The 27,785-nt window shown below is 49.5% G+C and overlaps 1 protein-coding gene across 4 annotated transcripts; it reads right to left on the bottom strand.

Moving 5' to 3' along the window:
* SLC44A2 (solute carrier family 44 member 2 (CTL2 blood group)) lies at positions 1–27,472 on the bottom strand. Of its 4 annotated transcripts, none has more exons than XM_079114698.1 (23): positions 27,326–27,472; positions 12,341–12,389; positions 10,082–10,155; positions 9,872–9,956; positions 8,995–9,079; positions 8,748–8,858; positions 8,602–8,662; positions 8,392–8,515; positions 8,202–8,285; positions 8,002–8,114; positions 6,661–6,792; positions 6,476–6,575; positions 6,297–6,389; positions 6,055–6,139; positions 5,312–5,574; positions 5,144–5,238; positions 4,523–4,626; positions 4,356–4,429; positions 4,197–4,267; positions 3,950–4,038; positions 2,226–2,310; positions 1,668–1,792; positions 1–1,407 (listed from the first exon to the last, which is right to left on the bottom strand). In XM_079114698.1, exons 1-22 carry the CDS (start codon positions 27,354–27,356, stop codon positions 1,671–1,673), a joined length of 2,130 nt encoding a protein of 709 aa, XP_078970824.1. In that variant the 5' UTR covers positions 27,357–27,472; the 3' UTR covers positions 1–1,407; positions 1,668–1,670. The 4 variants fall into 4 exon arrangements, with proteins under 4 accessions (XP_078970824.1, XP_078970823.1, XP_078970826.1 ...); XM_079114697.1 differs by lacking the exon at positions 27,326–27,472 and adding an exon at positions 12,960–13,133; XM_079114700.1 differs by lacking the exon at positions 1,668–1,792 and having other exon boundaries at positions 27,326–27,471.
* Positions 27,473–27,785: the final 313 nt, after the last annotated feature.

The raw sequence follows: 27,785 nt of genomic DNA, 5'->3' as shown, positions 1-27,785 counted from the left end.
TGTACAATAGGCACTTTATTAGTGGTTGGAATGCAGTTAACAGATGCATAGAGCTGGGCAGACAGGATGGGGATGGCAGGTGGCAGGCACAGGAGACAGGAGACCACAGGCTGGGAATTCTCCCTCTCCAGAATCCTGATGGATAGTGCTGATAGTGCAGATGGGTAAAGGCATGAATTGTGGGTGGGGGTCTGCTCGGGATGTGGTGGGCAAAGGGGGAACCAGACAACCAGGTCCCCTGAGTTCAACAGTTTGGCAAAAGGATCCCCAAGGTAGGCGAGTGGGCACAGGGCCCCGTTAGCCCAGGGCACCTGCCCCACCCATCCCTGTCCCCTGAAGACCATCCCTAGGGTAGATTCAGTTTCTTTTCTCTCTTACAAAGAGAGCAGTGTCAATAACTGGCAGAGGCGGGGTTGTGGGGGGTGTACATTGGGCCCAATTTTCCAGCCAGGCAACTGGCCAGCAGGTTTCCATTAAGCAGTCATTAGCGTCTCCTTCCATGTGCTCTGGTGGTCACACAAGCCCACTTCCTGCTGCCACTCCCAACCATCTGGCCCCATCTCCTCCCATCAAGGGCTCCCTCAATGAGCCCCCAATACTGCCTCTGTAGTGGGGACTCCACCTGCATGCACATTCTCCCAGCCCAGCCACAACCAGTAGGGGCGGGGACAAATGAAGGCACTCCCTGGCAGCTCCATCCCAGCTGTGGAGACAGATGGAATAAAAGCTAATAGACCCTTTAATGCATGTCCAGGTTAAAAAATAATAATAAAGAAATGCATCCGGCGGCCCTTGAGCCAACTGTTCAGCCACAGAGACGGGTTGCAGTCCCAGCTGGAGCAGGCAGGGGGAACTTGGAACTCAAGTTCATTGTAGTCACTGCTCCCTCATATACAGTCACAGTCCTTCCCATTGTTTGTCCCACTGTGGTCTAAGAGGAGGACAGGAAGCATGAAGGAGCCTGCAGAAGTCTGGCCACCTCCCATCCCAGACATCAAGAAGCTGCGCCGGATTTGTCCCCATCTGGATTTGTCCCCATCTGAGTCAATGAGAGCTAAAGTGACTCATTTCATCTCAGTCTTGCAGGGCTGCTGTGAAAACTCTGAGCACCCCTTGGCATAGGGAAGATATGCCCCAAATCCTCCAGGTCCCCAGAAACTGGAAGTAACTGGATCATGAAGAGGGGGCAGAGAGGCAGTGATAGGACTTCAGGCAAGTCCGACGGGCTGGGGGTACTGACCCAAGCTGCGGACCAAGCACCCAGCGGAGGGCTCTGGAGAGGCAGGGAAGGCCTGGATCTTTAGGACTCTGCCAGCTTCTTGTTGGTCTTGTTCAAGAGCTTCTTGAGAGTGGAAGACATGAAGTAAGGCCTCTCAGCTGAACCATCATTTCTCTCCAGATCCTCCACTGCAGAGAGATGCCCCAGAGCGGGTGGCATGAGAGGGCGTCCACGGGCAGGGGCCATGGGGACAGGGTGAGGGGATGAGGGCCACAGAGAAGCCTCAGAGGGTTAGAAAGCAAGACACACTAGGACCAGAGGGGCACGCTGTAGTGGGCTTGGGAAGGGACCACATGATCCCACACTCCCAGGCAAGGGACCCCCCCCCACATGCACCTCCCCCCAGGCTACAGGGAGGACACCTGGCTCCCAGGCCAGTCTCCCTCACTCTCTACTCCTCGACTTCCTCCTGCTTGCCCTCCTCCGCACTCCCCTTTAACAGGATGTCTCTCAGCTCGGGCGACATGAAGTAGGGTCGCTCCTGAGAGCCGTCATTCCTCTCAAGGTCCTCACCTGGTCCCCCCAGGAACCGGCAGGGGGAAAATGGGGTAGTCAGGAAAGGAGGGGAAAAGGGAGGCAGGGGAAGAACGGGGAAGCCAGCAGGCATGGAGGAGAGGAAGAGAAAATAAAAAACAAAAACAGACAGACGGGAGAGACCAGAGTTAGTGGCAGCCACAGATCCGCCCCCCAACAAAGCCAGCAACTCCAAAGCTGAGGACCCAGGGCAGAGTGCTCCAGCTGTTGCCTGGGCTGGGGGACCATGGGATGGAGCAGCTCTGTGCAGTGAGGAAGCCAGGAAGGCATGCGAGGGCCCTGGGACAAGGGACAACCTGAGGAAGCAGAGAGCACTGAACAGCTGAGCATGGCTCCACTGGAGGGAGATGTCATGACCCGTGGGGAGAAGGGAGTCAGGGCACCCTGAGGGCTGGGGTGAGGGGTCACTCACAGAAGCAGAGGAACAGCGTATCCACACACATGCCGTAGACGCTGAAGAAACCATGGGCAATCAAGTAGGACCCAACGATCACCGTCTGAGTGAGGGGAGATGGCCTGTTTCTGCCCAAGCTCCTGCCCAGAGCAACCCCCACCCACCACATCATTTCCAGACTGGGCTCATGTCAATCTCCTGCTGATAAGCCCTCCCTGGAATAACTTCTCACCCTGCTGACAGGATCCCATCATCCCATGTGTCACATCTTCTTTTCTTCAACCTCAGGACATTTGTACTTTCTGCTGTCCTGACTTAAGTGTAGTTCATGCCTCATCATCTTTCTGCTTTCAATAGCAGAAAGCAAATAGCAAGTCCTCAAGCACCACCTACTCCAGAAGTTGCCTCCAACATCTAGACCCTGTTTTGTGTTCTCCTGGCACTGTGCCCCCCACCTCAGGCCTGCATTCAGCTGCAATTTTACATGTTTTTAGGACATTGTGGGTTTAATACTCACCTACCTACTAGACTGTGTTGGTGCATTTATTGCTATATCCCTAGCAATGTGGAGACTCCTGGTTCCTTGAGAGCTGCCTGATAAACATTTGTTGACTGAAGTTGACTTTAGAGAGATTAAATAATTTTCCCAGTTACTCATTTTGGTTCTAAGATTAAAAAAAAAAAAAAAAAGAAAAAATCTAGGTCTCTGGGCTCCAAGGCCTGCACTGCTCTCAAGATATAGACTCAACCCATATCCAAGGCCTGTTACCTCCTTATCCCCATCTCTACCTCTTTACTCTCTCCACATCAACCACACTGGTCTCCTACAGTTCCTGGTACAGGGTCCTACCTCAGGGCCTCTGTACTTGCTGTTCCCTCTGCCTGGATATCACCTACATCTTCAGATTTCAAATTCAGTATTACTTGAATGATGAAGTCACCTGGACCCCTTGACGTACCCAGATCCTTCACTACAGACCCTAATAATTTCCCATACTGTGTAGATGTCCCAATGACACATTCCAGGTTGCAATCACACATCAGTATCATTCTATTATTTTTTTTAGGTTCTGGGAACCAAACCCAGATCTTTCTTGATCATGCCAGGAAGGTACTCTACCACTGAGTAACATGCCCAGCCCTTTTTATGTTTTATTTTGAAACAGGGTCTAAACTGCGTAAAGCCTTTCTAATTTGCTGAGGCCACTTGAACTTTTAAGTCTCCTACTGCCTCAGCCTCCCGAGTCACTGGGATTACAGGTATGTGTCACCTCACCTGGAATACCAGTACTATTATTTACTTATTTGTTTGTTTGTTTGTTTTTTGGACTGTGGATTGAACCCAGAGGTGCTTGACTACTAGGACACATCCCCAGTCCTTTTTATTTTTTATTTTTAGTCAGTGTCTCACTAAGTTGCTTAGGGCTTCACTTAGTTGCTAAGGCTGGCTGAGAACTTGCAATCCTCCTGCCTCAGCCTCCAGAATTGATGGGATTACAGGTGTGGGCCACCACACCTGGTCCAATATCATTCTTGATTAATGTCTGTTCACTTCTAAATCATAAAGCCTCTAAAGGACCTCTCCACCCCAGTGCCTGGCATGCAGGAGGTATGTCCGTGGACTGAATAAATACTCAATCCCTCACCATCTGATTTTCATCCAAAGGAGGCCAAGCAAGTCCCAACAAGTCCCAACACCTCCTTATCCCCAGACCTCTATCTGTCCCCAAAAGTCTCCATACCAGTATTGGAACCCAGTAATAATTGAGAGGTGGTGCTGTATCCTGCACGATCCTGATACGATGGGTGAAGAAGAAGAAAGCAAGGATCCCTGGAGGTAAGGGAAAGAAACCAAGGCTGAGAGTTCTGGCGATAGGAAAAGAACCCTCCAAGATGGCACTTATCACAGAAGAGATGGGGCACGAAAGCAGTTCACAAGTCACTTCCAACAGGCTCCCATACACTGACAGCCTGAGGGATGGCACTCACCTACACTGCCCACGATCAGAAGTTTGCCCAACAGGAAGAGGAAGTCTGTGACTTTGTCTAGGACGGCCACTCTGCAGGAAACAGGGAGGGCCAGGTGTGAATGCTGGCTCCGGGACTAGGGGGAGAGGGAAGCAGCGAGAGAAAGTTTTCTTCCCTGACCTGATGATGTTTCTCATGAGCAGGAAGAAGGCGTTCCTAGCTGAGGTGCAGAAGTTGGTGCCATAGATGGCAATCTGGAAGGGAAGAGGAAGGATCAGGCCCACTGGGTGGGGAACTCACCCGGCAGGAGCTGGTGAGTTCATTCACGGGAGGTCGGGTCCACTCACCATGATGTAGGCATTCCTGTTGAGGAATTTGATGAACTTCTCCAGGCACCAAAAGCAACACTTGAGACAGGTCATGAGAAACTTGGCAAACTTGTTCTCCGCAGCTGGAAGAGAAATAAAGGGATGCAGAAGTAAGTAGGAAACTCCCCTCAAAGACAAGCAGAAGACTTCATCCGAGCCCTTGGCTCCGCCCCTAATAAATGAGCCAATTGTAAAGCATTTTAGCCCCGCCCACAAGACAACCCAATCAAGACACTCACTGCTATACAGGCCCCGCCCCCAAGCCCAAGGAGAAGCCCATCCTCCTGCCTCCCAATCTCAAAATAAACCTGTCCCGGCCCCAGGACCCTTCTCAGAGAAAAAGTAACCAGCTTTAGTCCCGCCCTTCAATGGTGGGTCAGGCCTCTCGGACCCGCCCCTCAGGGTTACACTGGGCTCTCTCCCCTGCTCCTCCACCGCAGGAACCAATCACATTAGCTCCGCAGCTCCACCCCAACAGGCAGAAACCAACTAGGGTCCGACCACTTTTTTTCACCCACCACCCAAGCAAGAACCAATCCCCAGTTTGTCACACAGCCCCACCCTCAGCAAGAGACAACAACAGCTGTGGCTGGGCCACACCTTTCAGGCGCTGATCCAAATACTCAAGCATCACTCGAATAATCTGCACGATGGCGAGAATGAGGGCGCCAAAGGCCAAGGATCCTGTGTGGTACCTGTGGGCAGAGGAGACGGTTAGCAGCTGGGCCAAAACACCTCCACGCCACCCGATCCACAGCCCTGGACTACCTGAGTGCCCGGCCAAAGGCAGAGAAGAGCGGAAAGGCTGGCAGGTCGTCTGGCTTGCGCAGGGCCCAGTAGTAGGAGGCAAAGGCCCCAGCCAGTGTGACCTGGCCCAGCGCCAGCACGAAGTTGGCCAACCAAAAGAACATGAAGGCATTGAAGATTTGCAGGCCCAGCAGTGCACGGTGGTAGCCCGACTCACCACCATAGAAGGCGAACTGGCATCGGGCGTTGGGGCACAGGCGGGATTCATTGGAGGAAGGGAAGGTCTGGGGCAGGGACACAAGTCTAAGTCAAAATACAGGGGCCAAGAGTTCAGCCGGGCTCCGGGCATCATTGAGCCACCAATCAGGTTAGACCATGGGATAAGACACAAGTCATGAGGATCAGGGTGCTATCAAGGAATTGGGGGTTCAAGATAGGAACACATGGAACACAAGGAGTTCTAGAAACAAGAACAGTCATCACAGGTGGAGAAAAGGGTGTAGGCACTGGACATGAAATGAAGGGGGAACAAGATGTGTACTTCAGCACCCAAGATGCTGGGTGCATCACTTCCCAGTGTGTCCTGGAAAGTTGCCAGATCCAGGCATGGGGGTCTCTTCAACTCCATGTCACTGATACCCCCTACAGGGCATACAGTAGGTGCCAAATGTCTGCCACATGATCTCCAAGTAGGAATGAGAGGTTTCAAAATGTCTGGGGGCTGCTGGGGCAGTACCTGCCCTCCCTGCCCCAGGGACACTCACCTCAGGGTTACAGGTTTTCCCAGCTAGTGAGCAGGAGGCATCATCGAAAATCTTATAAACAGCTTCATTAGAAGTGGACAGGAAGCTGAAGGACTCATTAAGGACCTTGAAATCTTAGATAGGGAACCCCAGGGGCTTGTGAGAAAGGATCCACACCCCCACTACCACCTCCACCACTACCATAACCACCATGTTCCAGCCCTGTCCATAGGCTGTCAGAAATGGAGTCCGGAGGTGGATACACAGCAGTGCTGGCCCAGTATGCGATGCAAAGACACAGCAGGAAGAAAGTGACCAGAGGGTACAGCAGGGAGCACATGACGTATCCCACAGCCCTGGGGAGGAGCAGAGACACAGGCATCAGGACCTGAACAGCCTTAGGGAAAAACCCAGCCAGGTCCCCTAGTGCCTTGGCCCCCACCTGCTGGCTTCTTTGATGAGCGCAATGGCGATGAGAATTCTCTTCCGGAGAAAGATGAGCAGCAAGATGATGACCACTTCAAGAATGCTCAGAATGATCACTGTAAGGGGCAGAGGATGAGCTGTTGGGGCTCCCCACCACCTCCAAGGCTCCATCAGAGGCAGGATTAGGGGGCTTCAACTCACTGAAGGCCATCCAAGTCTGCCGTAAGTGCAAGTACACCCGGAGGTCTGTCTGGAAGCCAAGGTCCACCAGGGAGACATCAGAGCCGGCCTCCCCACGCAGTCGGGAATACTCCATGTAGCAGTGAAATATTCCTGCACAGAATCACAACCTCAGCCCACCAACTCCATTGTGTATATCTACCACATTTCCTTTTTCTTTTCTTTTTTCTGGTACCAGGGATTGAACCCAGGGGTGCTTAATCACTGAGCCACATCCCTAGATCCCCCTTTTTTAATTTTTAATTTTGAAACAGGGTCTCACTGAGTTGCTTAGGGTCGAAGTTGCTGAGGCTGGCCTTGAACTTGTGATCTTGCTGCCTCGCCTGTTCCCCTTAGCTCCTTGTAAGATACAACTGTAGGACGAGTGTATGTATCTTGGTGGTAGAGTGCGTTCCTGGCACATGTGAGGCCCTCAGCTCTACCCCAGCACCGCAAAAATAAATAATAAATAAAATTATCAACTACAGTTATTAAAACACAAATCAAGCAACCTAAAGTGCCAGCACCCAGCCAGAAACCATTATTAACATGAACGGTTGGATACTGTTTCCTCAGACTGGGCTGCCAAGCACTTATCCTAAAGCAAGCTGAAGTGAAGCATCGGCCTATGAAGCACTGGTTTGTGAGCGGTGTCTCCAGAGTCTATCATCCTAATCTAGACAGGCCCTTCCCCTGGCTTTATCCTCACATTGTCTCCTTCTCATAGGCCTCCCAACTGGTAAATATTAATTATCCCCATAAAAGAAAGGAAGCAATTGAGGCACGGTGAGGCTTAGTCACCTGCCCAAGGACACAGAGCTAGGAAGTGACAGAACCAGGATTTGATACCCTGGCATTCTGGTGCCAGCATAGGCACCCCTTTCCCCTGTGCTAAAAAAAAATCTGCTTGAGAATGTCTTTTGGTGTTCATAAAATACTGACCTAGGTCCTGGTTTGGAAGGCTACAAATAGCCAGAGATTCTTGTTTTTTTGTTTGTTCTGGGCAGTACTTGGGAAGGAACCCACGGCTTTGTCCATGCTAGGCAGGTGCTCTCTGCAACTGAGCTACAGCGGACGACACCAGCCCCCCGCTTAGTATTGTTTTTGTTTGTGTCACTGGGGACTGAACACAAGGGGATTGCATATACCAGGCAAGTACTCTACCGAAGAGCTGCATCCCCAGCGCCAGAGAGCTGGACTTAACCTGTCCCCTATTAATGGCACTGAGGCTGTTTTCAAGTGGCTGCTCTTACAAATAGGTCAAAGGGCATGGGCATTTTATTGACCTTAGGCAAGGATGGATACAAGGAGGGGGAGACACACCGTAGCCCAGCACCAGAATCACCATGACGATCATCACCCAGACCATAATGCCAGCCAAGAAGCGCAACAGGATGATGAAAAGAAGGCTCATCACCATGGCAATGACCAGGCCTCTGGGGGATAAAATAGGGACATTAGAAGATCCTATCCCATGAGAGCCTCATATGGGGCAGCCAGGGGAGAGCCACCTTCCCTCTTACATGACAATCCAGTACCAAGAGACGGTATAATCTTCAAATATCCGCATGGCCAGCTGCCGTGCCTCCAGAACCCCATTGGCCTTTCTGGGGGAAGGTAGAAGAGGCTCAAGTCAGACACCCCTCCCACCCCAGGGCATGCCCTCTCCAGCCAGTGCAGTGTGACACCGGTGTGGGGGACCTTGATCCTCACTTGGCACCCTCCACAAGCTCCGTGATGTTCTTCCGAGAGCCGAGCCCATCTTCATAGGTCGTCTCATTGCCCACCATGAGGACCCCTTTGTGGGCATGGATGGCTGGGAAGCATCGCCGGGCCACTGCAGGCAACAGGGTACATGAGCTGTCAGGCTGAGCCCTGCAGACCATCCCCCTACCCCCTGGCCTTATGGAACTCCGGACTCACAGGGTTTGCTGGGGGTGAGGACAGCAGGGCAGTCACCATCCCGAAGCACTTCAGCCACACCCTGCCAAGAGAGAGAGGAGGGCAATCCCCCGGGCTGGCACCACTAGGTACATGCCTCTGAGCTCCCAGGGCAGTCTCCTGCTCACCTTGTTGTTCTGGAAGCCCGGAACACAGAACTGCTTGTAGTACTCAAAGTCCCGACTGTTTCGAGCATTCAGGAAGGTGAGGTAGCGGTCGGGGCATTTCTCCACACAGATCTGGGGGACAGAAAGACAAGAGAAGATACAGTCAAGAAAGACACCAGATCCCCACTCAGGACAAAGGTTCCACTCCATTTTTATGGGAGACAGAAAGTGAACAGGAGAGCAAAGAGGAGAGGTGGGAACAAGTTACCTGTGGGGTGGGACACTGGAATTCCAGCAGGACCAGGGGGCTGGCACACTTCACAATGTTGAAGTAGAACAAGAAGGGTTTGTTCCTAGGGTCGGGAAAGGAAGAATGGAAATAGTCAACACTTCTCAACCACCTCACATAAAAATTTACAAAAACAACCAATAAAAACAGGAAGCCAGGCCCCTGTCATCCCAGCTACTTGGGAGGCTGAGGCAGGAAGATGGCAAGTTCAAGTCCAGCCTGGGCACTTGACTAAGATTCTGTCAAAATAAAAAATAAAAAGGGCTGGGCATGTGGCTCAGTGGTCAAGTGCACCCAAGTTCAATCCCTGGTACAAAAACAAAACAAAACAAAACAAAAAAAACAAACAAACAAAAACAGACCCCTGGAGGTGGAACTGTTGTGATCCTCCTTTTAGGGATGAAGGAGGCTCAGGGCCAAGGGCACGGCTCCGTGTTAGATGGTGCAAACTTGAAGCCCTGGGCTGGGTCACCAGCACTTGCACGTGCAAAAAAAAGGAACAAGTACAGACTTGTCTTTCTTATTGTTCCCTAAACAACACAGTACAGCAGGCGCCTATGTGGCATGTACATCGTACTGTGTACCACAAGTCACCTTAAATGACTAGAGATGCTGAAGTGCCCTGAGGTGTGATCAAGGATGGGCCTTGATCCTATGCAAATACCATTCCCCTTAATATGAGGAACCGGAGCACCCAAACATTTTAATCTGCAGGGGGCCTGGGAGAAACCACCCTTGGGTGCTGAGGGGTAACTGTATTTGTGGAGGGATTAATGGATGGAGCCAATGGGGAAAGCCTAGAACCATCTCCCCTGTGCTCACGAAGCCCTCTGCCCACCAAGGGAAGCCCACTCACGCATTTTTCGTGCCCTTCTGTCCGCAGAACTCCCCACGGCTGTCAGTGGGATAGATCACCTTTCGAGGGTCCCCATGGGTCCAAGCTGTGGAGGGATTCAGCAGAGCTGAGGTACTGCCACCCTTGAGCACCAGCCCTACCCCTGCCCCAGAGGCTGCACTGTCCCCTCCCACCCTGTAACCTCCTCCTCCTACCGGCTCTTCCACTCACCTATGATGCCCACAGCCACGTAGCCCACAATGGCCAAAAGAAGGACCACACAGCAAATGACATCTGTGCAACCCCTGGGAACAGGAGAGCGTCAGGGCAAGGGTCCATCTGGCCCCTAGGTATCCATGCAATAATACACATTTTCCTGAGTAGCTTAAATGCTGTGCCAAAGGGCATGTGCACTTTATGTTTTGATATCTAAATGCTACACTGTCCTTGAGACAGGTTATGACAGCAATGTCTCTTGTGCTTCAAAGTGTCCATTTTCCCACATTTTCTTTTTCTTCTTTTGGTACTGGGAATTGAACACAGGGACGCTTCACGCAGCGTCCTTTTTACATCCCTAGTCCTTTTTATCTTTTATTTTGTATTTTGAGACAAGGTCTCACAAAATTGCTTAGGGCCTCACTAAGTTGCTGAGGCTGGCCTTAAATTTGCCACCTTGCCTCAGCCTCCTGAGTGGCTAGGATGACAGGCATGCACCACTCCACCTGGCTATTTTACCACATCTTTGCCAGCAATTCCTAGTAACATTTTGTCCATGTGTGCAAGGTTTATTGGGAAATGTTTTCCCTAGAATTAAAATCTGGGGGGCTGTGAGTGTAGCTCAGTGGTAGGGTGCTTGCTTAGCATGCTCCTGGCCTTGGGCTCCAACCTTAGCACTGCAAAAAACCAACCAACCAACCAACCAACCAACCAACCAAAAACAAAAAATTTAAAAAAGAGGAAGAGTTAAAGTCTTGGGAACAAAGAGATTTACATTAAGAAAATTTTATATTCCAGTTGGGCACAGTGGTGCACACCTGTAATCCCAGAGACTCAGGAAGCTGAGGCAGGAGGATCACAAGTTCGAGGCCAGCCTAGGCAACTTAGAGAGACCCTGTCACAAAATAAAAAAGAAAAACGGTTTGGGATGTAACTCAGTGTTAGAGCACCCCAGGGTTCAACCCCTAGTATTTGGGAGAAAAAGAAGGCAGAAACTTTATCTTTTTAATTACCTCCCCAAAAGATTGCACCAGCCAGTTATAGAGGTATGCATCTGTAGTCCCCACTCCCCAGGAGGATCACTTGAACCTAGGATTTTAGGCCAGCCTGGGGAATACAGCAAGACCCTATCTCAAAAATAAATGAAGGGGCTGGGTTTGTGGCTCAGTGGTAGAGTGCTTGCCTGGCATGTGTGAGGCCCTGGGTTTGATTCTCAGTACTGCATATAAATAAATTAATTAAATAAAGGTCCACTAACAACTAAAAAAAAAAGTTGAATAAAAAATTAATGAAGACTAGCTGGGCTTGGTGGTACAAACCTGTAATCCCAGCTACTCTGGAGATTGAGGCAGGAGGAGCTCAAATTCAAGGTCAGTTTGAGCAATTGAGTGAGAACCTGCCTCAAAATAAAAGAATAGGGCTAGGGATGTAGCTCAGTGGTAGAGAATACTTGCTTAGCCATTTGCGAGGCCCCAGGTTGGATCCCAAGAATTGCAAAAAATAAATTAATAAATAAAGACTGCAACAATTAATTTCAGAGCAGAATATGTGTCAATCTTTTATTTGTGCTAATCTCTTATGGGGAAATATGATCTGGTATTGTTTCAAATTACATTCCTTTATTTTATTTTTTTCCTGAAGTTGAGCATCTTTTCTTAAGTTCATTTTCTACAGTACTTATTCTGTCAATGATCTGATCCTGTCTTTTGCTTAGTTTTAAAATCCATTTGCAAAGTTGGAGGTGTAGCTCAGTGGAAAAGTTGATCCCCAGTACAAAAGAAAAAAAGGTGGAAAGAAGAAGAAATCTCGTCAGATACGGTGGTGCCTGCCTAGAATCTTGGGAGGCTGAGGCAGGAGGATGGCAAACTCGAGGCCACCCTCAGCAATTTAGGCCCTAAGCAATTTAGTGAGTGAGATCCTGTCTCAGAGCAAAAAAATAAAGAGATGGTGATGTACGGAGCTCAGTGGTAGGTAAAGTGCCTCTGGGTTCAATTTCCAGTACCAAAAAAAAATAAAATAAAATACAGGACTGGGAATGTAGCTCAGTGGTAGGAGCGTCCCTGGGCTCAATCTCCAGTACCAAAAAAATAAATAAATAAATAAATAATAAAAAATAAAAAATCCGTATGGACTTCTTTTTATATTACAGAAAATCAGTCCTTCTATCAGGTTGCAAACATTTATCACCAGTGTATTGGAGGGTTGCAGAAAGGAGGGTTGGGGTCGCTTAAGAAGGAACAGCATCCCCTGCTGCCAGGAATCCAGAGCCCTTACCTGTTGTAAATGGGTCCTTTGAAGGTAGGATCATACTTCTGGGGAGTTCCTGAAAGTCAATAGGATTAAGCTTGGGGGTCAGAAGATCTGAACTAAAAAAAGGCTGGAGAACCCATTGCCCCAGATGACCCTAGGTGTGCTGTGCGTGGGCAGGAGTAAAATTTAGAACCCTAGTGCAAATTTTTGGCTGCACTGTACCTTCGGGCCACCACACCCAAGTCCCCAGTTAGTGCATACCACAGCAAGGGGCGGGAGAGCCCCTAATTGTTAACAGCAAGATTTATCAGCTGGCGCCAACCAGAGGTGGGAAGCCAGGAAGGGCTACCGCCAGGGAACCTGACGGAAAGGGTAAGGTTCAAGGAGACATGGGGCAGGGGCTTCTGCAGCGGAAGGGGCTACAGAAACAGAAGCATGTTCTTAGGGCAAGGGGGTTTGTCGGAACGTACAAGAGGCAGCTCTGGACAGAACTGGGGTGAGGGAGGCTGGCAGGAGATGGGGGCTCAGGCAGAGAACTGAAATTCCGCTCCTCCCTCTAGGGGTCTTTCCTCTCCTCCCCGAGGTCCCCCCGCTGCGCCCTCCAAGGAGCCAGCCCGGGGGTGCGGGAAGGGGGTCAGCCTACCGTGCTTCCCGTAGTAATCCTGCCGATCGCCCCCCATTCCTGCGGGCGCCGGGCCCCGACGGCGCCCGCCTGCTCCCGCGCCCTCTCAGTCCCGGGGTCTGGACGCGCAGACGTCCCGAGAGAGACACGGAGCGAGCGAGCGACTGGCGGCGGCTCCTCCCAGCCAAGTGCCAGGCTGGGCGGCCCAAACCGGTCAGACCGGCCCGAGCCAAGGGACGGAGGGGAGGGACGGAAGAGGGGGCCGATCCGGGCAGCAGCTGCTCCCGCCACTCATCAACCGCCGGATTTAGCCCTCCCCGCCCCCTACACCGACCCAGCCCCCATCCGGGAAACTGGTGGCTTCACCCAGGGGCCTCAGTCTACCCTCCTGCCACCCACCAAGCGACACAGCAGGGAACAGTTTCCAACCCCCAAGGTGCGCCTCCACTGTTCCATTCTGCAAGTGTCCAAACCGAGGCAGAGGAGGTTTGGGAGATGGCTGGGCCCAAACAACCAACTATAAATAAAGTATTGGGGTTAAAACCTCAGACCGGTGGATTTTATTTATTTTGGTCTGTTTTTGGTTTTGTTTGTTTATTTTTGTTTGTTTGGTTTTTGTTTTTTCTTTTTTGAGACAGTCTCCCTCCTGGGCTCTAGCGGGCCTCCTCCCTCAGCCTCCCCAATAGCTTAGACTACAGAATCAGCACAGAGCAAGGTTTCCCAATCTCTTTGAGGCCAGTTGTATACAGTACAGCCCACCACAGGTATTATACCGTCGTATAGGGGTGTATTCCGCAAGGTGGGGTATACAATCAGTGTGGTGAGATATGTATATTTGGTGTTCCATAATTGTACTAGGTGCTACTTCAATCAAACACCGCCCCCAGGGGTGGGGGGTCACTGACTTATTTTGTCCCTGGAGGAAATGCCACCTTTCCCCGTGGCCTCCTGCTAAGGAGGCCCTGCCTGACTCCTGGGCCACAGGCTTCAGCAAACAGGCGAGGTCCAAGGCGCCAAGCCATGCCCTTGGGTGACCAGGACTCCCAAAGAAACCCTGTGGTTCCTGCAATGCCTGCCAACCCTAAGGCAGTCTAGTTCCACCCCACCCAGTCTGAGCAGTGGACAGAGATCAGGCCGGTCCCAGGTCAAAAGCCTCATCTGTTCCTGGCTACCTGGTCCCTGGGATACTCAGACTCAAGACCCCACCTACAAGGTCCTCATTGACAGCTCCAGAATGTCTGCTTCCTACACAGGCCTCACCTCCTGCTGCACATTTGTGAGGCACCTCCCTCCCCTCACTCCACGTGGAGATCTCACTGTCACCTCATGCTCAGCAAGGTCACCCAGACATGGTAATGGAAGCTCCATCCTTCCAGATGCTCAGGCCAGAAACCTGGGCGACCCCTCTGCTTCCCACCTGCCCCGCCTTCAGACTCATCCAGAACCAAGCTTTCCTCATCCCCCTCTTCGCCCCCACCCCTGTCACAGAGCCGGCCATCTCCTGCCTGGACCAGTGCAGGCACCTCCACCAGGCTTCCTGGCTCCTACCCTTACCCTGTGCAGCCTCCACAGTCTGTCCTCTCCATAGCAGGCATAGGTGCCCGTGAACGCCCAAATCAGAGTGCACCTCCTCTGCTCAGAACCCTGTGTGACTTCCACCTTGCTCTGAGGAAAGGCAGAACTCCTCCTCATGGCCTCTCCCTCATGGCCTCTCCCTTGACCTCGTCTACTCCCACTCTACCCTTTGCTTGCTCTGCAGTCTCACCAGCCTCCTGGCTATACCACAGAATCACCAAGCATAGCCCCACCTCAGGGCCTTGGCACTGGCGGTTCTGTTCCCTCTGCATAGAAACTCTTCTTCCACATGTCTATGTGTACCACCTCCTTTGGGCATGTGCTGAAATATCTCCTTGGAGAGGTTTTCTCTGCCCACCTTATCTAAACAGCATAGCTCAGCGGAAGAGCACATTCCTAGTGGGCACAGGTCCTGGGTTCCATCCCCACTACCACGAAAAATAAATAAGCAAATAAACGAATAGATAAGTCAGGGCCCCTTTCTTCTCTATCCCATCACATTCATTTTATTTTAATGTTTTATACAGCCAGGGTCTCGATACATTGTCAAGGTTGGCCTAAAATCTCTGGGCTCCAGATCCTCCTGCCCTAGCATCCCAAGTAGCTAGGACCAGGTAGGTGGGCTTGCCTCTGAGGCCAGCTCAGCTGCCTTTTAAATGTGTCGCTTATCACCATCTCTTTCTTATTGGTGGTTAAGTGTGGCCCCCTTGCCTCTTTTGTTCATAACTCTGTCCCCAGTGACCAGCATTAGCACATGACATAAAGCAGGACCTCAGTAAGGGTACCATGAATGAATAACCACAATATGTAATCCACATAGGCAGAACTAAGATTGAAAAGTGTGGCTTAGAGTTATCAGAGTGCAGGGTTGGTTTGGGGTGTTTCTTTTTTTTTTTTTTTTGCACTGGGGATTGGAACCAGGTACACTTTACCACAGAGCTATGTCCCAAGCCCTTTTTATTTTGAATCAGGGTCTCACTACATTGTCCAGGCTGGCCTTGAACTTGTGATCCTCTTGCTTCAGCCTCCGGAGACACTGAGATTAGAGGAGTGTGCCACTATACCAGGCTAAAGGTACACATATTTTAAAAACAAATTTGTGAGGGACTGGGGCTATGGCTCAGTGGGAGAGTGCTTGCCTAGCATTTGCAAGGTCCCAGTTTCCATCCCTAGGACTAAAAAAAAAATTAGTTTGTGGATTTTTTACTTAAAATAATTTAATATATGACAAAGGTGGAATTCTCAGTCTTTCAGAGAGAGGACAAATCCTTTGGTCAGTAGCCCTGATGCACATTTGGAGGAAAATAAACTTAACCCCTCCCCCAAACGCATAGCAAAATAAATTCCACATGCATTAATCATGCAAATATATAAAAACAGAAGAATTACAAGTATGAGAAAGAAAACACAGGAGAAACATCTACCGTGAGATAGGAGGTGAGACCAGCAAGGCATGTGGGAGGAGAGATAAGAGATTACCAGAAGTTTCTGGTGCCAGCTGGAATATCTACAGGCTGCCATACAGGTTGCAGTCACATAAAAGCAGACAATTTTGAGTCAGGGACATGCCTGTAGTCCAGCCACTCAGGCAGCTGAGGCAGGAGTACAGGTTTGAAACCAGCCTGCACTACTCAGTAAGACCCTACCTCAAAATAAAACAAAAAGCAGTAAAATGCTTGCCTAGCATGCATAAGATCCTAGGTTCAATCCCTAGCACCACAAGGGGGAGAAAAAAAAAAAAAAAAAAAAAGTCAGAGGTCCCAACACCTTTCAGCCCCTCTTGGCCATAATGGATACTCTATCAACACATTTAACAGCAGAGGAAATGAAGGCTCAGGGAGTGGTGGCAGTTTACCCATCACCAAAGAGGTCCATCTCTGATCTAGGTTTGACTGGTAAAGGAGGAGCCACTAAGGGTGTTTGAGCATGACCAGGCCAGACTAGGGAAGGGAGATGCACGGGGACGGCTCTTTCAGTCAGGGAGAGATTGCAGAGCCTGAGGATTTGGTGCCATGGGTGTGGCAGCAGAGGCTTGCTGGGTGAACATGAATCACCCCTCTGTGAGATGGAGCTAAAAGTGCAGAGGGCACCAGGGATAGGGTTGGCTCCAGTCCTGGGCCTGTGGGCTCTCAGGAAACATAAGAGGGACACTGACCTTGCCATCTGATGGGTTCCATTAGCTCCTGTGAACCTTATTGGGTGGAGCTGAAGGGAATGGAGTGAGCAACAAATACTAATGGTTTTTAATTGAGCCCAATCCAAAGCTTGCTGGGTGGGGAATCTGCTGAACAAATCTCTGCAGAAGACGCTGGAAGACACCGTCAGAACAGCACTCATGTCCCTTTTCCTGAGGTTTGCCATGTGCCAGGCACTCTTCTAAAATGTCACCCAGGTGCCAGGCACAGTGGCATATGCCTGTAATCCCAGTGGAGGTTGAGGCAGGAGGACCCTGAGTTTGAAGACTCCAAATAAAAAATAAAAAGGGCTGGGGATGCAGCTTAGTGATATAGCATCTCTGGGTTCAATCCCCAGGACCAAAAATAAAGTCACAGAGTTGACCTCATTTCATCTGTATAGCAACTTTGTGACATTGATCCTACCATTAAGTTCATTAGACAGATGCAGTAAATGAAGCTGAGAGGGAAATAACATGCCCATGATCTCAAAGACTGTGAGCAACAGAAACAGGCTGTCCAATTCCTAAACTAGTATCTGTATGAGTTTCCAATGGTCACTGTAACAAAACCAACAATTTGATGACTTAAAAACAACACAAAATTTATTTTACTTTTACTTTTTATTTTTATTTATTTATTTATTTATTTTGTACCAGGGATTGAACTCAGGAGCACTTAACTAAGCCATATCCCCAGCCCTTTTTTGTATTTTATTTAGAGACAGGGTCTTCCTGAATTGCTTAGCACCTCGCTAAATTGCTGAGACTGGCATTGAACTCCCTCAATCCTCCTGCCTCAGCCTCCGGAGTGGCTGGGATTATAGGGGAGCACCACTACACCAGCTTTTTAAAAATTTTTCGCAGTGCTGGGGCTCAAACCCAGGACCTCCCAGGTGCTCAGCACCCTCTTGCCACAAGATGCACCCCCAGCCAATTATCCGACAGTCCAGGAAGCCAGAAGTCCAATACGCATCTCCCTAGGCTGTGATCAAGCATCCATGTCTTCTGAGGATTCTAGATTCTCTGAAATAATCTGAGAAACTCTAGAGTCTTCTGAGACTCTAGGGAAGAATTGATTCCAGGTTCTAGAGGCTTTATTTTCTATCATCTTTTATTTTATTTTATTTTTTTGCATGTGTTGTACAGGGGATGGAATCTGGGGTCGCACACATGCTGGGCAACTGATCTGCCACTGAGTTACATCCCCAGCCCTTTCCTAAAAATTTTTATTTTGAAACAGGGTCTTGCTCCACTGCCCAAGTTGGCCTTGAATTTTCTGTCTTCTAGCCTTCGGCTCCTGAGTAGTTGGGATTAGCCGGGATTACAGGCATGCCCCAGTGCGGCAGGCTTTTGACCATCTTTAAAGTTAATCGCCTCAAGCCCATGTCAGCTTCCATGGTCACATGTCCTTCTCTGATTCCCCACCTCCTGCTTTCATTTATAAGGACTCTTATCCAGGTGCCCAAGGGTTCACCTGGATTATCCAGAATAATCTACCATTTTAAGATTCTTGGTTTAAATTCACCTTCAAAGTTCCATTTTTGTCATGTAAACTAACAACATATACCCAGGTTCAGGAATTTGCCATGGGGATATATTTGGGGGATAGTATTCTGCCTGCCATTGCTGCTGCTGCTATTGCTTCTTCTATTTTTCTTTTTTCCATCCTTTCTGCTAGGGGTTGAGTAGAGCCTGTGCATGCTAGGCAAGCACTCCACCCCTGAGCTACACCCAGCCACAGTCCTTTTTTGTGGGGGAGGGGAGGGGAGGTACTGGGAATTGAACTCATGGCACGTGACCACTGAGCCACATCCCCAGCCCTATTTCATATTTTATTTAGAGACAGCATCTCACTGAGTTGCTTAGCACCTTGCTTTTGCTGTGGCTGACTGAACTCACAATCCTCCTGTCTCAGCCTCCCAAACTGCTGGGATTACAGGCATGTGCCACTGTCCCCAGCCTTATTTTTGTTTGTTTCTTTTTGGTACCAGGAATTGAACCCAAGGGTGCTTAACTACTGAGCCACATCCCTAGCCCTTTTTATTTTGAGACAGAATCTCACTAAATTGCTGAGACTGGCCTCAAACTTGCCATCTTCCTGTTTTATCCTCCTGAACTGCCGGGATTACAGGTAATTAATTACATTTAATTAAAAGGAATATTTGGTGATGAGAAAATGATGTGAAATATACATGTTAGTGTCTATAATGTTTTCCATGAGAAGTTTTATTCGCACACACCAGGCTCATACATTTCATATTCTCTGCGGTTGCTACACTACAATGGCAGCGTTAAGTGCAGGTGGTACGTCTTGTCATTTATTTCCCACAATATGGAGTGGGGCGTGGAGGCACTGAGAAGGAATGTAATTGCTCCAAAGGGTCCACAGCTTGCAAGTGGGGTGAGGGGTGTCGGACCCAACAGGGCTCCCATCCTTCTTGGGTGATTGATGTTGGACACACCTTTCCATCTCCCAGCCGCCATTTTCCTGACTGGAGAATGAAGCTAATACTGACATTTCCCTTGAAGATGTTGTAAGGACTTAATGCTCCAAAAGCACCTAGCCCAGGTCTGGGGTTCACAGCTTCAAGAAGCGTTAAGTGCTGGGGGTGTGGCTCAGGGGTACAGCACTTGGCCAGCATTTGGTTCACTCTCCAGCACCACAAGAAGGAAAAATATAGGAGCTGGGGAGATAGCTCAGTGGGTAGAGTGCTTGCCCTGTAAGCACAAGGCCCTGGGTTCGATCCCCAGCACGCCCCCCCCCCCAAAAAAAAAAGAAGGAAAAATATAAATAAATAAACTAACCATAAATTGTCCTCACTTGATAGGGGGAACTGAGACACTCACTTAAGCCACACAGTTGCTGAAGGACAGAGAAACAGAGCAGAGCCCCTCTGGAGGCCATCGGGCCTTTTCTTTGGCAGATCCTGAGTGCTGTGGTTCAAATGTAGTTTGTCCTCTCTGAAACTCATGGGAATTTAGTTCCTCTTGGGAGGTATTAAGAGGGTAGAAACTGAATTGGGCCATGATGTTTAGAGGTGGGGCCTTTGGGAGGTGGTTAGGATTAGAGATCACCTGGGTTGAGTCCTCCTGACTGAGTGCTGGTGGTTATATAAGAAGTGCCAGGCACGGTGGCACCCACTGTCATCCCAGCAACCTGGGAGGCTAAAGCAGAAGAATTGCAAGTTCAAGGCCAGCCTCAGCAACTTAGCCAAGACTCTACCTCAAAAAGGGTTAGGACGTGGCTCAGGGGTAGAGCACCTTGGGTTCAGTTCCCAGTACGGGGGGGGGGGGGGGGGGGGGAACACACGCAAAGTGAGAGCGGACCTGTGGGTGTGGCTCAGTGGGTCACAGGAGACTGCGTGAGAGAGGCCCTGGGTTCATCCCCAGCACAGGAAGGGAAAGAGATTCTAAATACATGCACTGCCTATTTCTCACCTTGTGATTCCCTCCCTGTGTCACTTGGGGACTTGGCCAGCAAGACAGGCAGATATGGCCCCTCAATCTTAAAAGTTTGAGCTAAGGAAACTTTTCTTTATAACTTTCCCAGTCTATGGTGTGAAGTTATTTGCAACAGAAAATGGACCAAGACCCTGAGAGAGGCAATAGTGGGGGGAGAGGAAATGGAAGTTGGGCTGTTGGATCAGGCCAACTGACACAGGCTGCCCTGTCACAATGCTTGTGCCAGGACATCAGATGCCACCCAACCCCCACAGCTTCCGGACTCCAGCCAAGTCCCCAAGGGCTGCAGTGACCCGAGGCCTCGCCCACACAGGCAGGCCGGCAGCCCCCGCCCTCCCAGAAGTTTGTCCCTAAGTAATGAGCATCCCAGCTGCTCAGACCGGTCCCTTTGACAAAGGGTTTGAAGAAAATATCTGAATAGAAAACCATAGAAATGCTAATAGAGGGGCTGGGTCTGCAGCTCAGCGGTAGAGCACTTGCCTAACATGTGTGAGGAACTGGGTTTGATCTTCAGCACCTAATAAAAATAAATAAAATAAAAGACCATTGGCAACTACAACTAAAAAAATAAAACAATAAATAAATGCTAATAGAAAAAGATAGAGTGTTCACCGTATGCGACAGGCACTGAACAAGAGGTTTTCTTCCAAGAATGTTTAATCCTCACAATGATGCTCTGAGGGCAGATGACCCAGTGAAGAAATTGAGGCACAGAAATGCTTAAGCAGGATGTGGTGGCACATGCCTGTAACCCCAGGGGCTCAGGAGGCTGAGGCAGGAGGATCCCAAATTCAAGGCCAGCCTCAGAAATTTAGCAAGGCCCTAACTTAGCAATATCCTGCCTCAAAATAAAAAAATTAAAGAGGCTAGGGATGTAGCTAAGTGATAAAGTACCCCTGGGTTCAATCCTAGTACCAAATAATAATAATTATAAAATAAAAAATAGCTTCAGAACTTGTTCAGGGTCACATGGGCATGGGGGCTGGGATTTGAATGCTGCTTCTTACTCTATGCTCTTGAACTGCATGTTATGTGAATAATCCCCAGCAAGTGGCATTTACCACTCTCCTAGCTCATGGCCAAGGGCTGCACCCACATCAGTTCACTGAGCCCTTACAGCAGCCTCAGGGGTCCGCACTGTTGTATTCTCTCTCTCTCTCTCTCTCTCTCTCTCTCTCTCTCTCTCTCTCTCTCTCTCTGCCCCCTTCACCCACCTTTTTTTTTTTTTTTTTTTTTTTTTTGGTACCAGAGATTGAACCCAAGAGCACTTAACCACTGATTCACATCCCCAGCACTTTTTATATTTTATTTTGAGACAGGGTCTTGGTAAATTGCTGAGTCTGACTTTGAACTTGCCATCCTCCTGCCTCAGCCTGCTACTGGGATTACAGGCATGCACCACCACGCCCAGCAATGTATTCCATTTTATGAACGGAGAAACTGAGGCTCAGGGCTACGGAAGGTTGCAGATGGTGCCAGTGAGTTAGGATGAAGCTGAAATTCAAACAGGACTGGTACCAGGTACTGGAACCTAACAGGGTCAGAATTGTACAGGGAATTGAATTCAGGACCTTGAGCATGCTCAGCAAGCACTCCACCACTGAGCTATACCTCCAGCCCTTTTATAAATTTGATTTTGAGACAGTTTTGTTAATTTGCCTAGACTGGTTATGAACCTGCAATTCTCCTGCCTCAGACTCTTCAGCCACTGGGATTACAGGTGTGCAACACTGTGCCCAGCTAGATGTGTTCTTTTATTTACACCTTAGAATCAGCTGACTCACACCTGTGACTATTGCTATGGCCTCTGTCTTGACCTCCTGACTTCTGCCACTGGACCCCATAGAGACCCGAGGGAGCCTGTGAATACCTGAGTCAGGCAACATCCTTCTTTGCCCAAGATTCTCACGGGGTCTCACATCTTTCCGAACAAAAGTCCAAAAAGGCTTTGAACTCTCTGGCCTTTCCCCTCCGTCTTTACCTCCTCCAGTCACAAGGGCCTCCTCATTGCCTAATCACACCAGACATTCTCCTCCTACCACAGGGGCTTTGCAAGTGCATTTGGTCTTGAAAAGCTCCTCACAGCTCCCTCTCCCTCCTCTGGTCGTTTGTCAGGCTGACCCTCTCTGATCCCCGTACTTTAAATCTCAAACCCACCTCCAGAACCTAGAGATCACTCCCACCCCTCTTCTGCAATTAATTTTTCTCCAGAACCCTTATTTGATATTCTAAGTATTTCCCAATCATTCATCTTAGTTCTTATCTGTCTCCCTTTCCATAATGTCAGTTCCACAAGGGCAGCATTTTTGTTCTGTCCACTCCTGTCTTCAGAGTCTAGAACAGAACTTGGCATACAGCATTAGTTCAATGAATGTTAGCTAAAGGGAGCTATAGGCAAATTGACTTATATGAAACAACCTATACACTTATCAAGATCAAAAGTTCAGGGCTGGGGATGTGGGGATGTGGTTAAGTGTTCCTTTCCTTCAATACCCAGAACCAAAAAAAGAAAAAGAAAAAGAAAAAGAAAAAAATCACAATTCAGTTCAGAATTGGGTGCAGTGGTGCACGTCTGTCATCCCAGTGACTCAGGTGGCTGAGGCAGGAGGATTGTAAATTCAAGGTCAGCCTCAGCAACTTAGAGGCCCTAAGCAATTTAGTGAGACCCTGTATCAAAATGAAAGATAAAAAGGGCTGGGGATGTGACTCACCAGCAAAGTGCCTTTGGGTTCAATCCCCAGTACCAGGAAAAAAAAAAAAAAAAAAAAAAAAAAAAAAAAAGAAAGAAAGAAAGAAAGAAAGAAAGAAAGAAAGAGAGAAAGAAAAAAGAAAAAAGAAAGAAAAATTCAGTTTCAACTTAAAAAAAAAAAAAATCACTGTGCCTCTCACCTATATTCTTAGAATCCTCACTTGTTCTCCCTGGGGCAAGTTCCTCTCACCAATTTCCCTTTTCTCTCTTCCTAGACAAGCTGAGAGTGAGGAGCAGATTTATAATGAAACAGGGCCTTGCACATGCTCAGCTGGCGCTGTGCCACCCAACCACACCCCAACCCCTAACCTAATCTTGTCCCACACTGTTCCCCTGTTTGCCTTTTCACAGAACAACATAATGGGACAGTGTTTCCCACTAGCAAGATTGAAACTGTTTCATCTTTTTAAAAGACTACATAGTATTCCGCTGTGGAACCCTACCATTTTTCTCATTAAACCAGCCCAGGGAGCTTTAAAAAGATACAGATGTCGCACACAAGCACTGAAACAAATAGACTAAGCTCTAGGAGACTGTTATGTCTGGGGTGAGGACAGCTGGCCAGGGTCTTGTAGAAGTTTCTTTCTCATGGAAAACTAAAAATCTTCCATGTGTTTCAGGGCTTATTTATTTGTAGCTTTTAGTCTTCCTTAGCCTAAAAGAGAGAAGATACTAATTTTGATGTACAAGAGTTTAAAATCATACATTTGTTACGATTGCTTTCAGTACTGGGGATGGAACCCAGGGGTGCTCTACCACCAAGCTAAATTCCCAGTTTTTTTTTTTTTTTTTTTTTTTTTTTGGTACTGGGGATTGAACCCAGGGGTACTTAACCACTGAGCCACATCCCCAGACCTTTCTATTTTCATTTTATTTATTTATTATATTTATATTTTTATTTATTTATTTATTTATTTATTTATTTATTTATTTATTTATTTATTTATTTATTTATTGGTGCTGGGGATCAAACCCAGGGCCTTGTGCTTGCAAGGCAAGCACTCTACCAACTGAGCTATCTCCCCAGCCCACCTTTTTATTTTTTATTATTTTGAGACAGGGTCTTGCTAAGTTGCTTAGGACCTTGCTAAATTACTGAGGCTGGCTTTGAACTTATGAACTTCTTGCCTTAGCCTCCCAAATTGCTGGGATTATAGGTGTGCACCACCACTCCCAGCTCCCAGTCCTTTTTATTTTTGATTTTGAGACAGCATCTCACCATGTTGCCTAGTCTGGCCTTGAACTAGGGATCCTCCTGCCTCAGCCTCCTAAGCAGCTGGGATTACATGTATACCCATTGCACATGTATGCACCATTGCATCTGGCATATGTTTTGTACTTGGAAGTATGTAAATGTGGTATCTTGCTGCTCCAAAAGTTGCAATTAATAATTAAATATCTTCCTCCCCCACAGTTTTTCCCCCCCAGTACTGGGGATGAAATCCAAGGTCTCTGGCATGCTAGACAAGTATTCTACCACTGAGCTACACCCTAGCCCAGGAATCTGCTTCATATATATATATATATATATATATATATATTAGCTGTTGATGAGCCTTTATTTATGTGTATGCAGTGCTGAGAATCAAACCCAGTGCCTCACACATGCTAGTCAAGCCCTCTACCACTGAGCCATAACCCCAGACCTTCAGGAATTTGCTTTTTAACTAAGCACGGCTAATGTTTTCTGTTTTTCTCCTCCCTGGCCAAAGTTTACTATTTGGGGCTTCAGAATTCTTTCCTGTGCTGCTCATGCCACGGATGGGCTAAGAATGGCAGTGCCCGTTGACAACATCCGCCAGGGTCTAGGCCGTTTCCCTTGGAGCTGCTGCCTTCCTCTGGAGATATGGTCTCTACTGAGGAAGGAGTTTTGGGTCCTGCCCAGTTCAGCCCAAGTCCACATCTCTACAGGAGGGCTGTTTCTCTATTAGCTTGTGAAAAACATGTCCTCTGTGTCACCAACCCCAAAGGACTCCTGAGCACATTAAGCTTGCCGGGCACCATGCAAATTATTTCCCACCAGTGAGTGACTGTGCCCAACCGTACAGACAAGGATGCAGAGTTTCAGAGAGGTCATGACTCACCTAGAGCCACACAGCATGTTAAATGTCAGAACCGTGATTTGGGACAGATCTGTCTGATGTCACCCCTACATTCAAGGTAACCAATGGGAAGCCATGGGGGTAATAGGGAAGGATATAAGAACCACTCAGTCTTGCACCTCATTTCCAAGGAAAAGCTCTCCATTATCTGACAGAGACTTCCTGGGAAAGTCCAACAGCCCTGCATTTTTGGTTCCGATGAACTCAGCAAGCAGTGAAGCCAGGGGGGCCCTCTGAGGACAGGAGGGCCCGACCGCAGGATTCAGATGCAGTTTCCATCCCAGGCTCTGCTGGGTCTCATACAGGGAACTAATTAGGCAACTATGTGGTTTGTTTGCTGTTCCTTATGCCTACAGCACACTCCCCTGAAATCTTCCCATGGTCAGCTCCACATCCAGTCCTTAGCTGCTTAAAATAGAGCCTGATGATTCTTCCACACACTGTCCTCTTCTTTGCTTCACAACCTTAAACAACCTATAATTACATATTTATTCTCTTGTCCACTCCCTGTGGTCTAGGATTTTTTCTACTTTGTCCACTGCTACCTTCCCAGTGTCTAGGCCTCTGCCTGTTAAGGTGCTTAGCAAATACTTGTTGATTGGGGCTGAGGGTGTAGCTCAGTGGTAGAGTACTTGCCCACCATGGGCAAGGCCCTGTTTTTTTTTTTGTTTTTTTTTTTTTTTTTTTTAAGGCCCTGGTTTTAATCCCCAGCACCACGGAAAAAAACACCACCACCACCACCAAAAAAAAAAAAAAAAAAAAAAAAAAAAAAAATATATATATATATATATATATATTCATGATGGAGTATAGTCCCATAGTCCCAGAGTCCAGCCCCAGGGCTGTCAGGTCTGTTGGACAGAGGTGGCCTGTCTTGTCTCCTGGGCAAGTCTAACTAGGTCTGAGAGGGTTTACTCAGTTCCATCCATGGCTCAGTCTTAGCCTTTGACCGAATTCAAAAACTGGGTGAATCACATCATTGTCCACTCTGCCCTCACACCCCCATTCCAACCAGCCCTCATGGAAACCAAAGATCCCTCAGGTACTGACCACAGGCAAGCAGGCCTGTACCCCAGATTCCTATATCAGAGATAGCCAGCCACACCCAAGGGATGCACAGCACCAGTAGTCACAAAGTCTGGGGCTTGATCCAAAACCAAGAGCTTGGGGACCCTTCTGGAGGTCTTGCAGGCAGCTTCAAACAGTCAGGGAGGTGACTGGGAGATGGCCAGGTCATGGTACCTCCCTCTTGGCTGGGCTGGGCAGGGAGGTCTCAGCCTCTCCCATCTATCTCTCCCTGCAGCCTCCAGAGGCCACAGTCCCTGGGGAAAGGAAGGCACAGCGCTAGCCTACTTGTTTTTCTTGATTATTTTCGAGCAGTTTCCGGCCCCCTTCCCAAGGCCCTTGGTTCTCAGCAGTTTCCAGGAAGTTCCTGTCACACAACCAGGCGAGCACAGGGCCCCTTTACCCCAGAGCAATGCCACTTGAGTCTTGGACTGAATTGGGTCCTGGGAACCCAAAATGGAGAAGAGAAAGGAGAAACTGAGGTCCTCAACACGCGCCCGTGGGAACCCAAGGCGATGGTCTCACTGTAGGGCGCGCTCGAGTGAGAAGGGGCCCACATCCTGGCCCCATCCCAGTGCCAAAAGGCTAAGGCCGCCCTCAGAGGTTCACCAAGGGGGTCTCAGTCTCCCGGACCTACTAAAACCGGAAGCGGGCATCCTAGTTATTCGTACAGGGCAAGGAAAGTTTCTCAATTGTTTCCGGCTTCCTTCCTGCCCCCTCACCGGAGGCGCCCTTGTTTCCGCCCTTCCCAGGCTCCTGGCCAGACCCGGTGGGCTCCCATCCCAGTATGAGGTCTCTCCAATCTTGCCTCAGTTTCCCCATCTAGCCAAAAGCCCGGGATGGTTACTTCTTGGGGAAGGGGGGTGTGGGTCGGAGGAAAAAGTAAACAAAGGGGTCTGGAAGAGGAGGGGGATTTGGAGAGGTCAGGGCCCTGTTCCTTTTCCCAGCCGCGATCACCACTCCTCCCCTCCCCCGCCTGCCATCTGAGCCGCCCAGATAACGGGACCTCCGCGGGCAGAGCATGCGCCGTGAGCCCCGGCCCATCAGCCTGAGGGGAAACTGGGGCTCTCGGGAGGGGACGCGGGGTAACCAGACCCGAGCAGGGAGCGTGGGCTGCGCGCAGCGCAGGATGCAGAGGCCTGGAGGCAGAGGGACCTCCGGCTGCAGCGCGGGTGTTTGAGGTCTCGATGCCCCCCTCCCTCAAGATCCGCAGCCCCCCGACTCCGCGGAGGCGATCCAGGCCGGAGGCGAGTCCTACCGTAGGCTCCGTCCTTCCGATCGTCCTCCATGGCCGCAGCAGGCGGGGAGGGGTGTCCCAGCCAGCGAGACCCCAGCCCCGGCGGGCGCGAGGCTCCGCGGGCTGCAGCGCCCCGCCCCGGGTCGGGGCCCCGCCCCGCCCCGCCCGCCTGGCCAGCCCCCGCGTGTTCTCTCCAATGGGAGCCCTGCGCGGGAGGGGGCGGGGCCTGGGGGGCGGGGCCGGGACCCGGAGCGTAGGGCCCCAACCTTTGTTTCTAGTCTGGGCCCTCCGGAGAACCCTCTTGCAGAGTGTGAAGGGTCTGGAGAGATCGGTTGTCATTCATTCATTCATCCATCCATTCATAGATTCGTCAAATAGATACTGAGTACTGACCGTGTGCCTATGAACGGACAAAAAGATGACATTTTTCATTCATCAGATTGGCAAGAATTTGAGTTTGGTAACATCAAACAGGAGTGAG

Source organism: Sciurus vulgaris (assembly GCF_902686455.1).
Source record: "Sciurus vulgaris genome assembly, chromosome: 16".
In the NCBI taxonomy this organism is placed as follows: Eukaryota; Metazoa; Chordata; class Mammalia; order Rodentia; family Sciuridae; genus Sciurus; species Sciurus vulgaris.
The sequence above is the reverse complement of the archived record's forward strand: the minus strand, read 5'-3'. Positions and strand labels throughout refer to the sequence as shown.

Excerpts from the sequence above, each read along its gene's own strand:
- SLC44A2 (XM_079114697.1), bottom strand. The coding sequence starts at position 12,996 with ATGGGGGGCGATCGGCAGGATTACTACGGGAAGCACG. Across the intron at positions 9,080-9,871 it reads CAGAAGGGCACGAAAAATGC|GAACAAACCCTTCTTGTTCT; the intron begins GTGAGTGGGCTT and ends TCCCGACCCTAG. Across the intron at positions 4,627-5,143 it reads TTTGGATCAGCGCCTGAAAG|CTGCGGAGAACAAGTTTGCC; the intron begins GTGTGGCCCAGC and ends TTTCTCTTCCAG.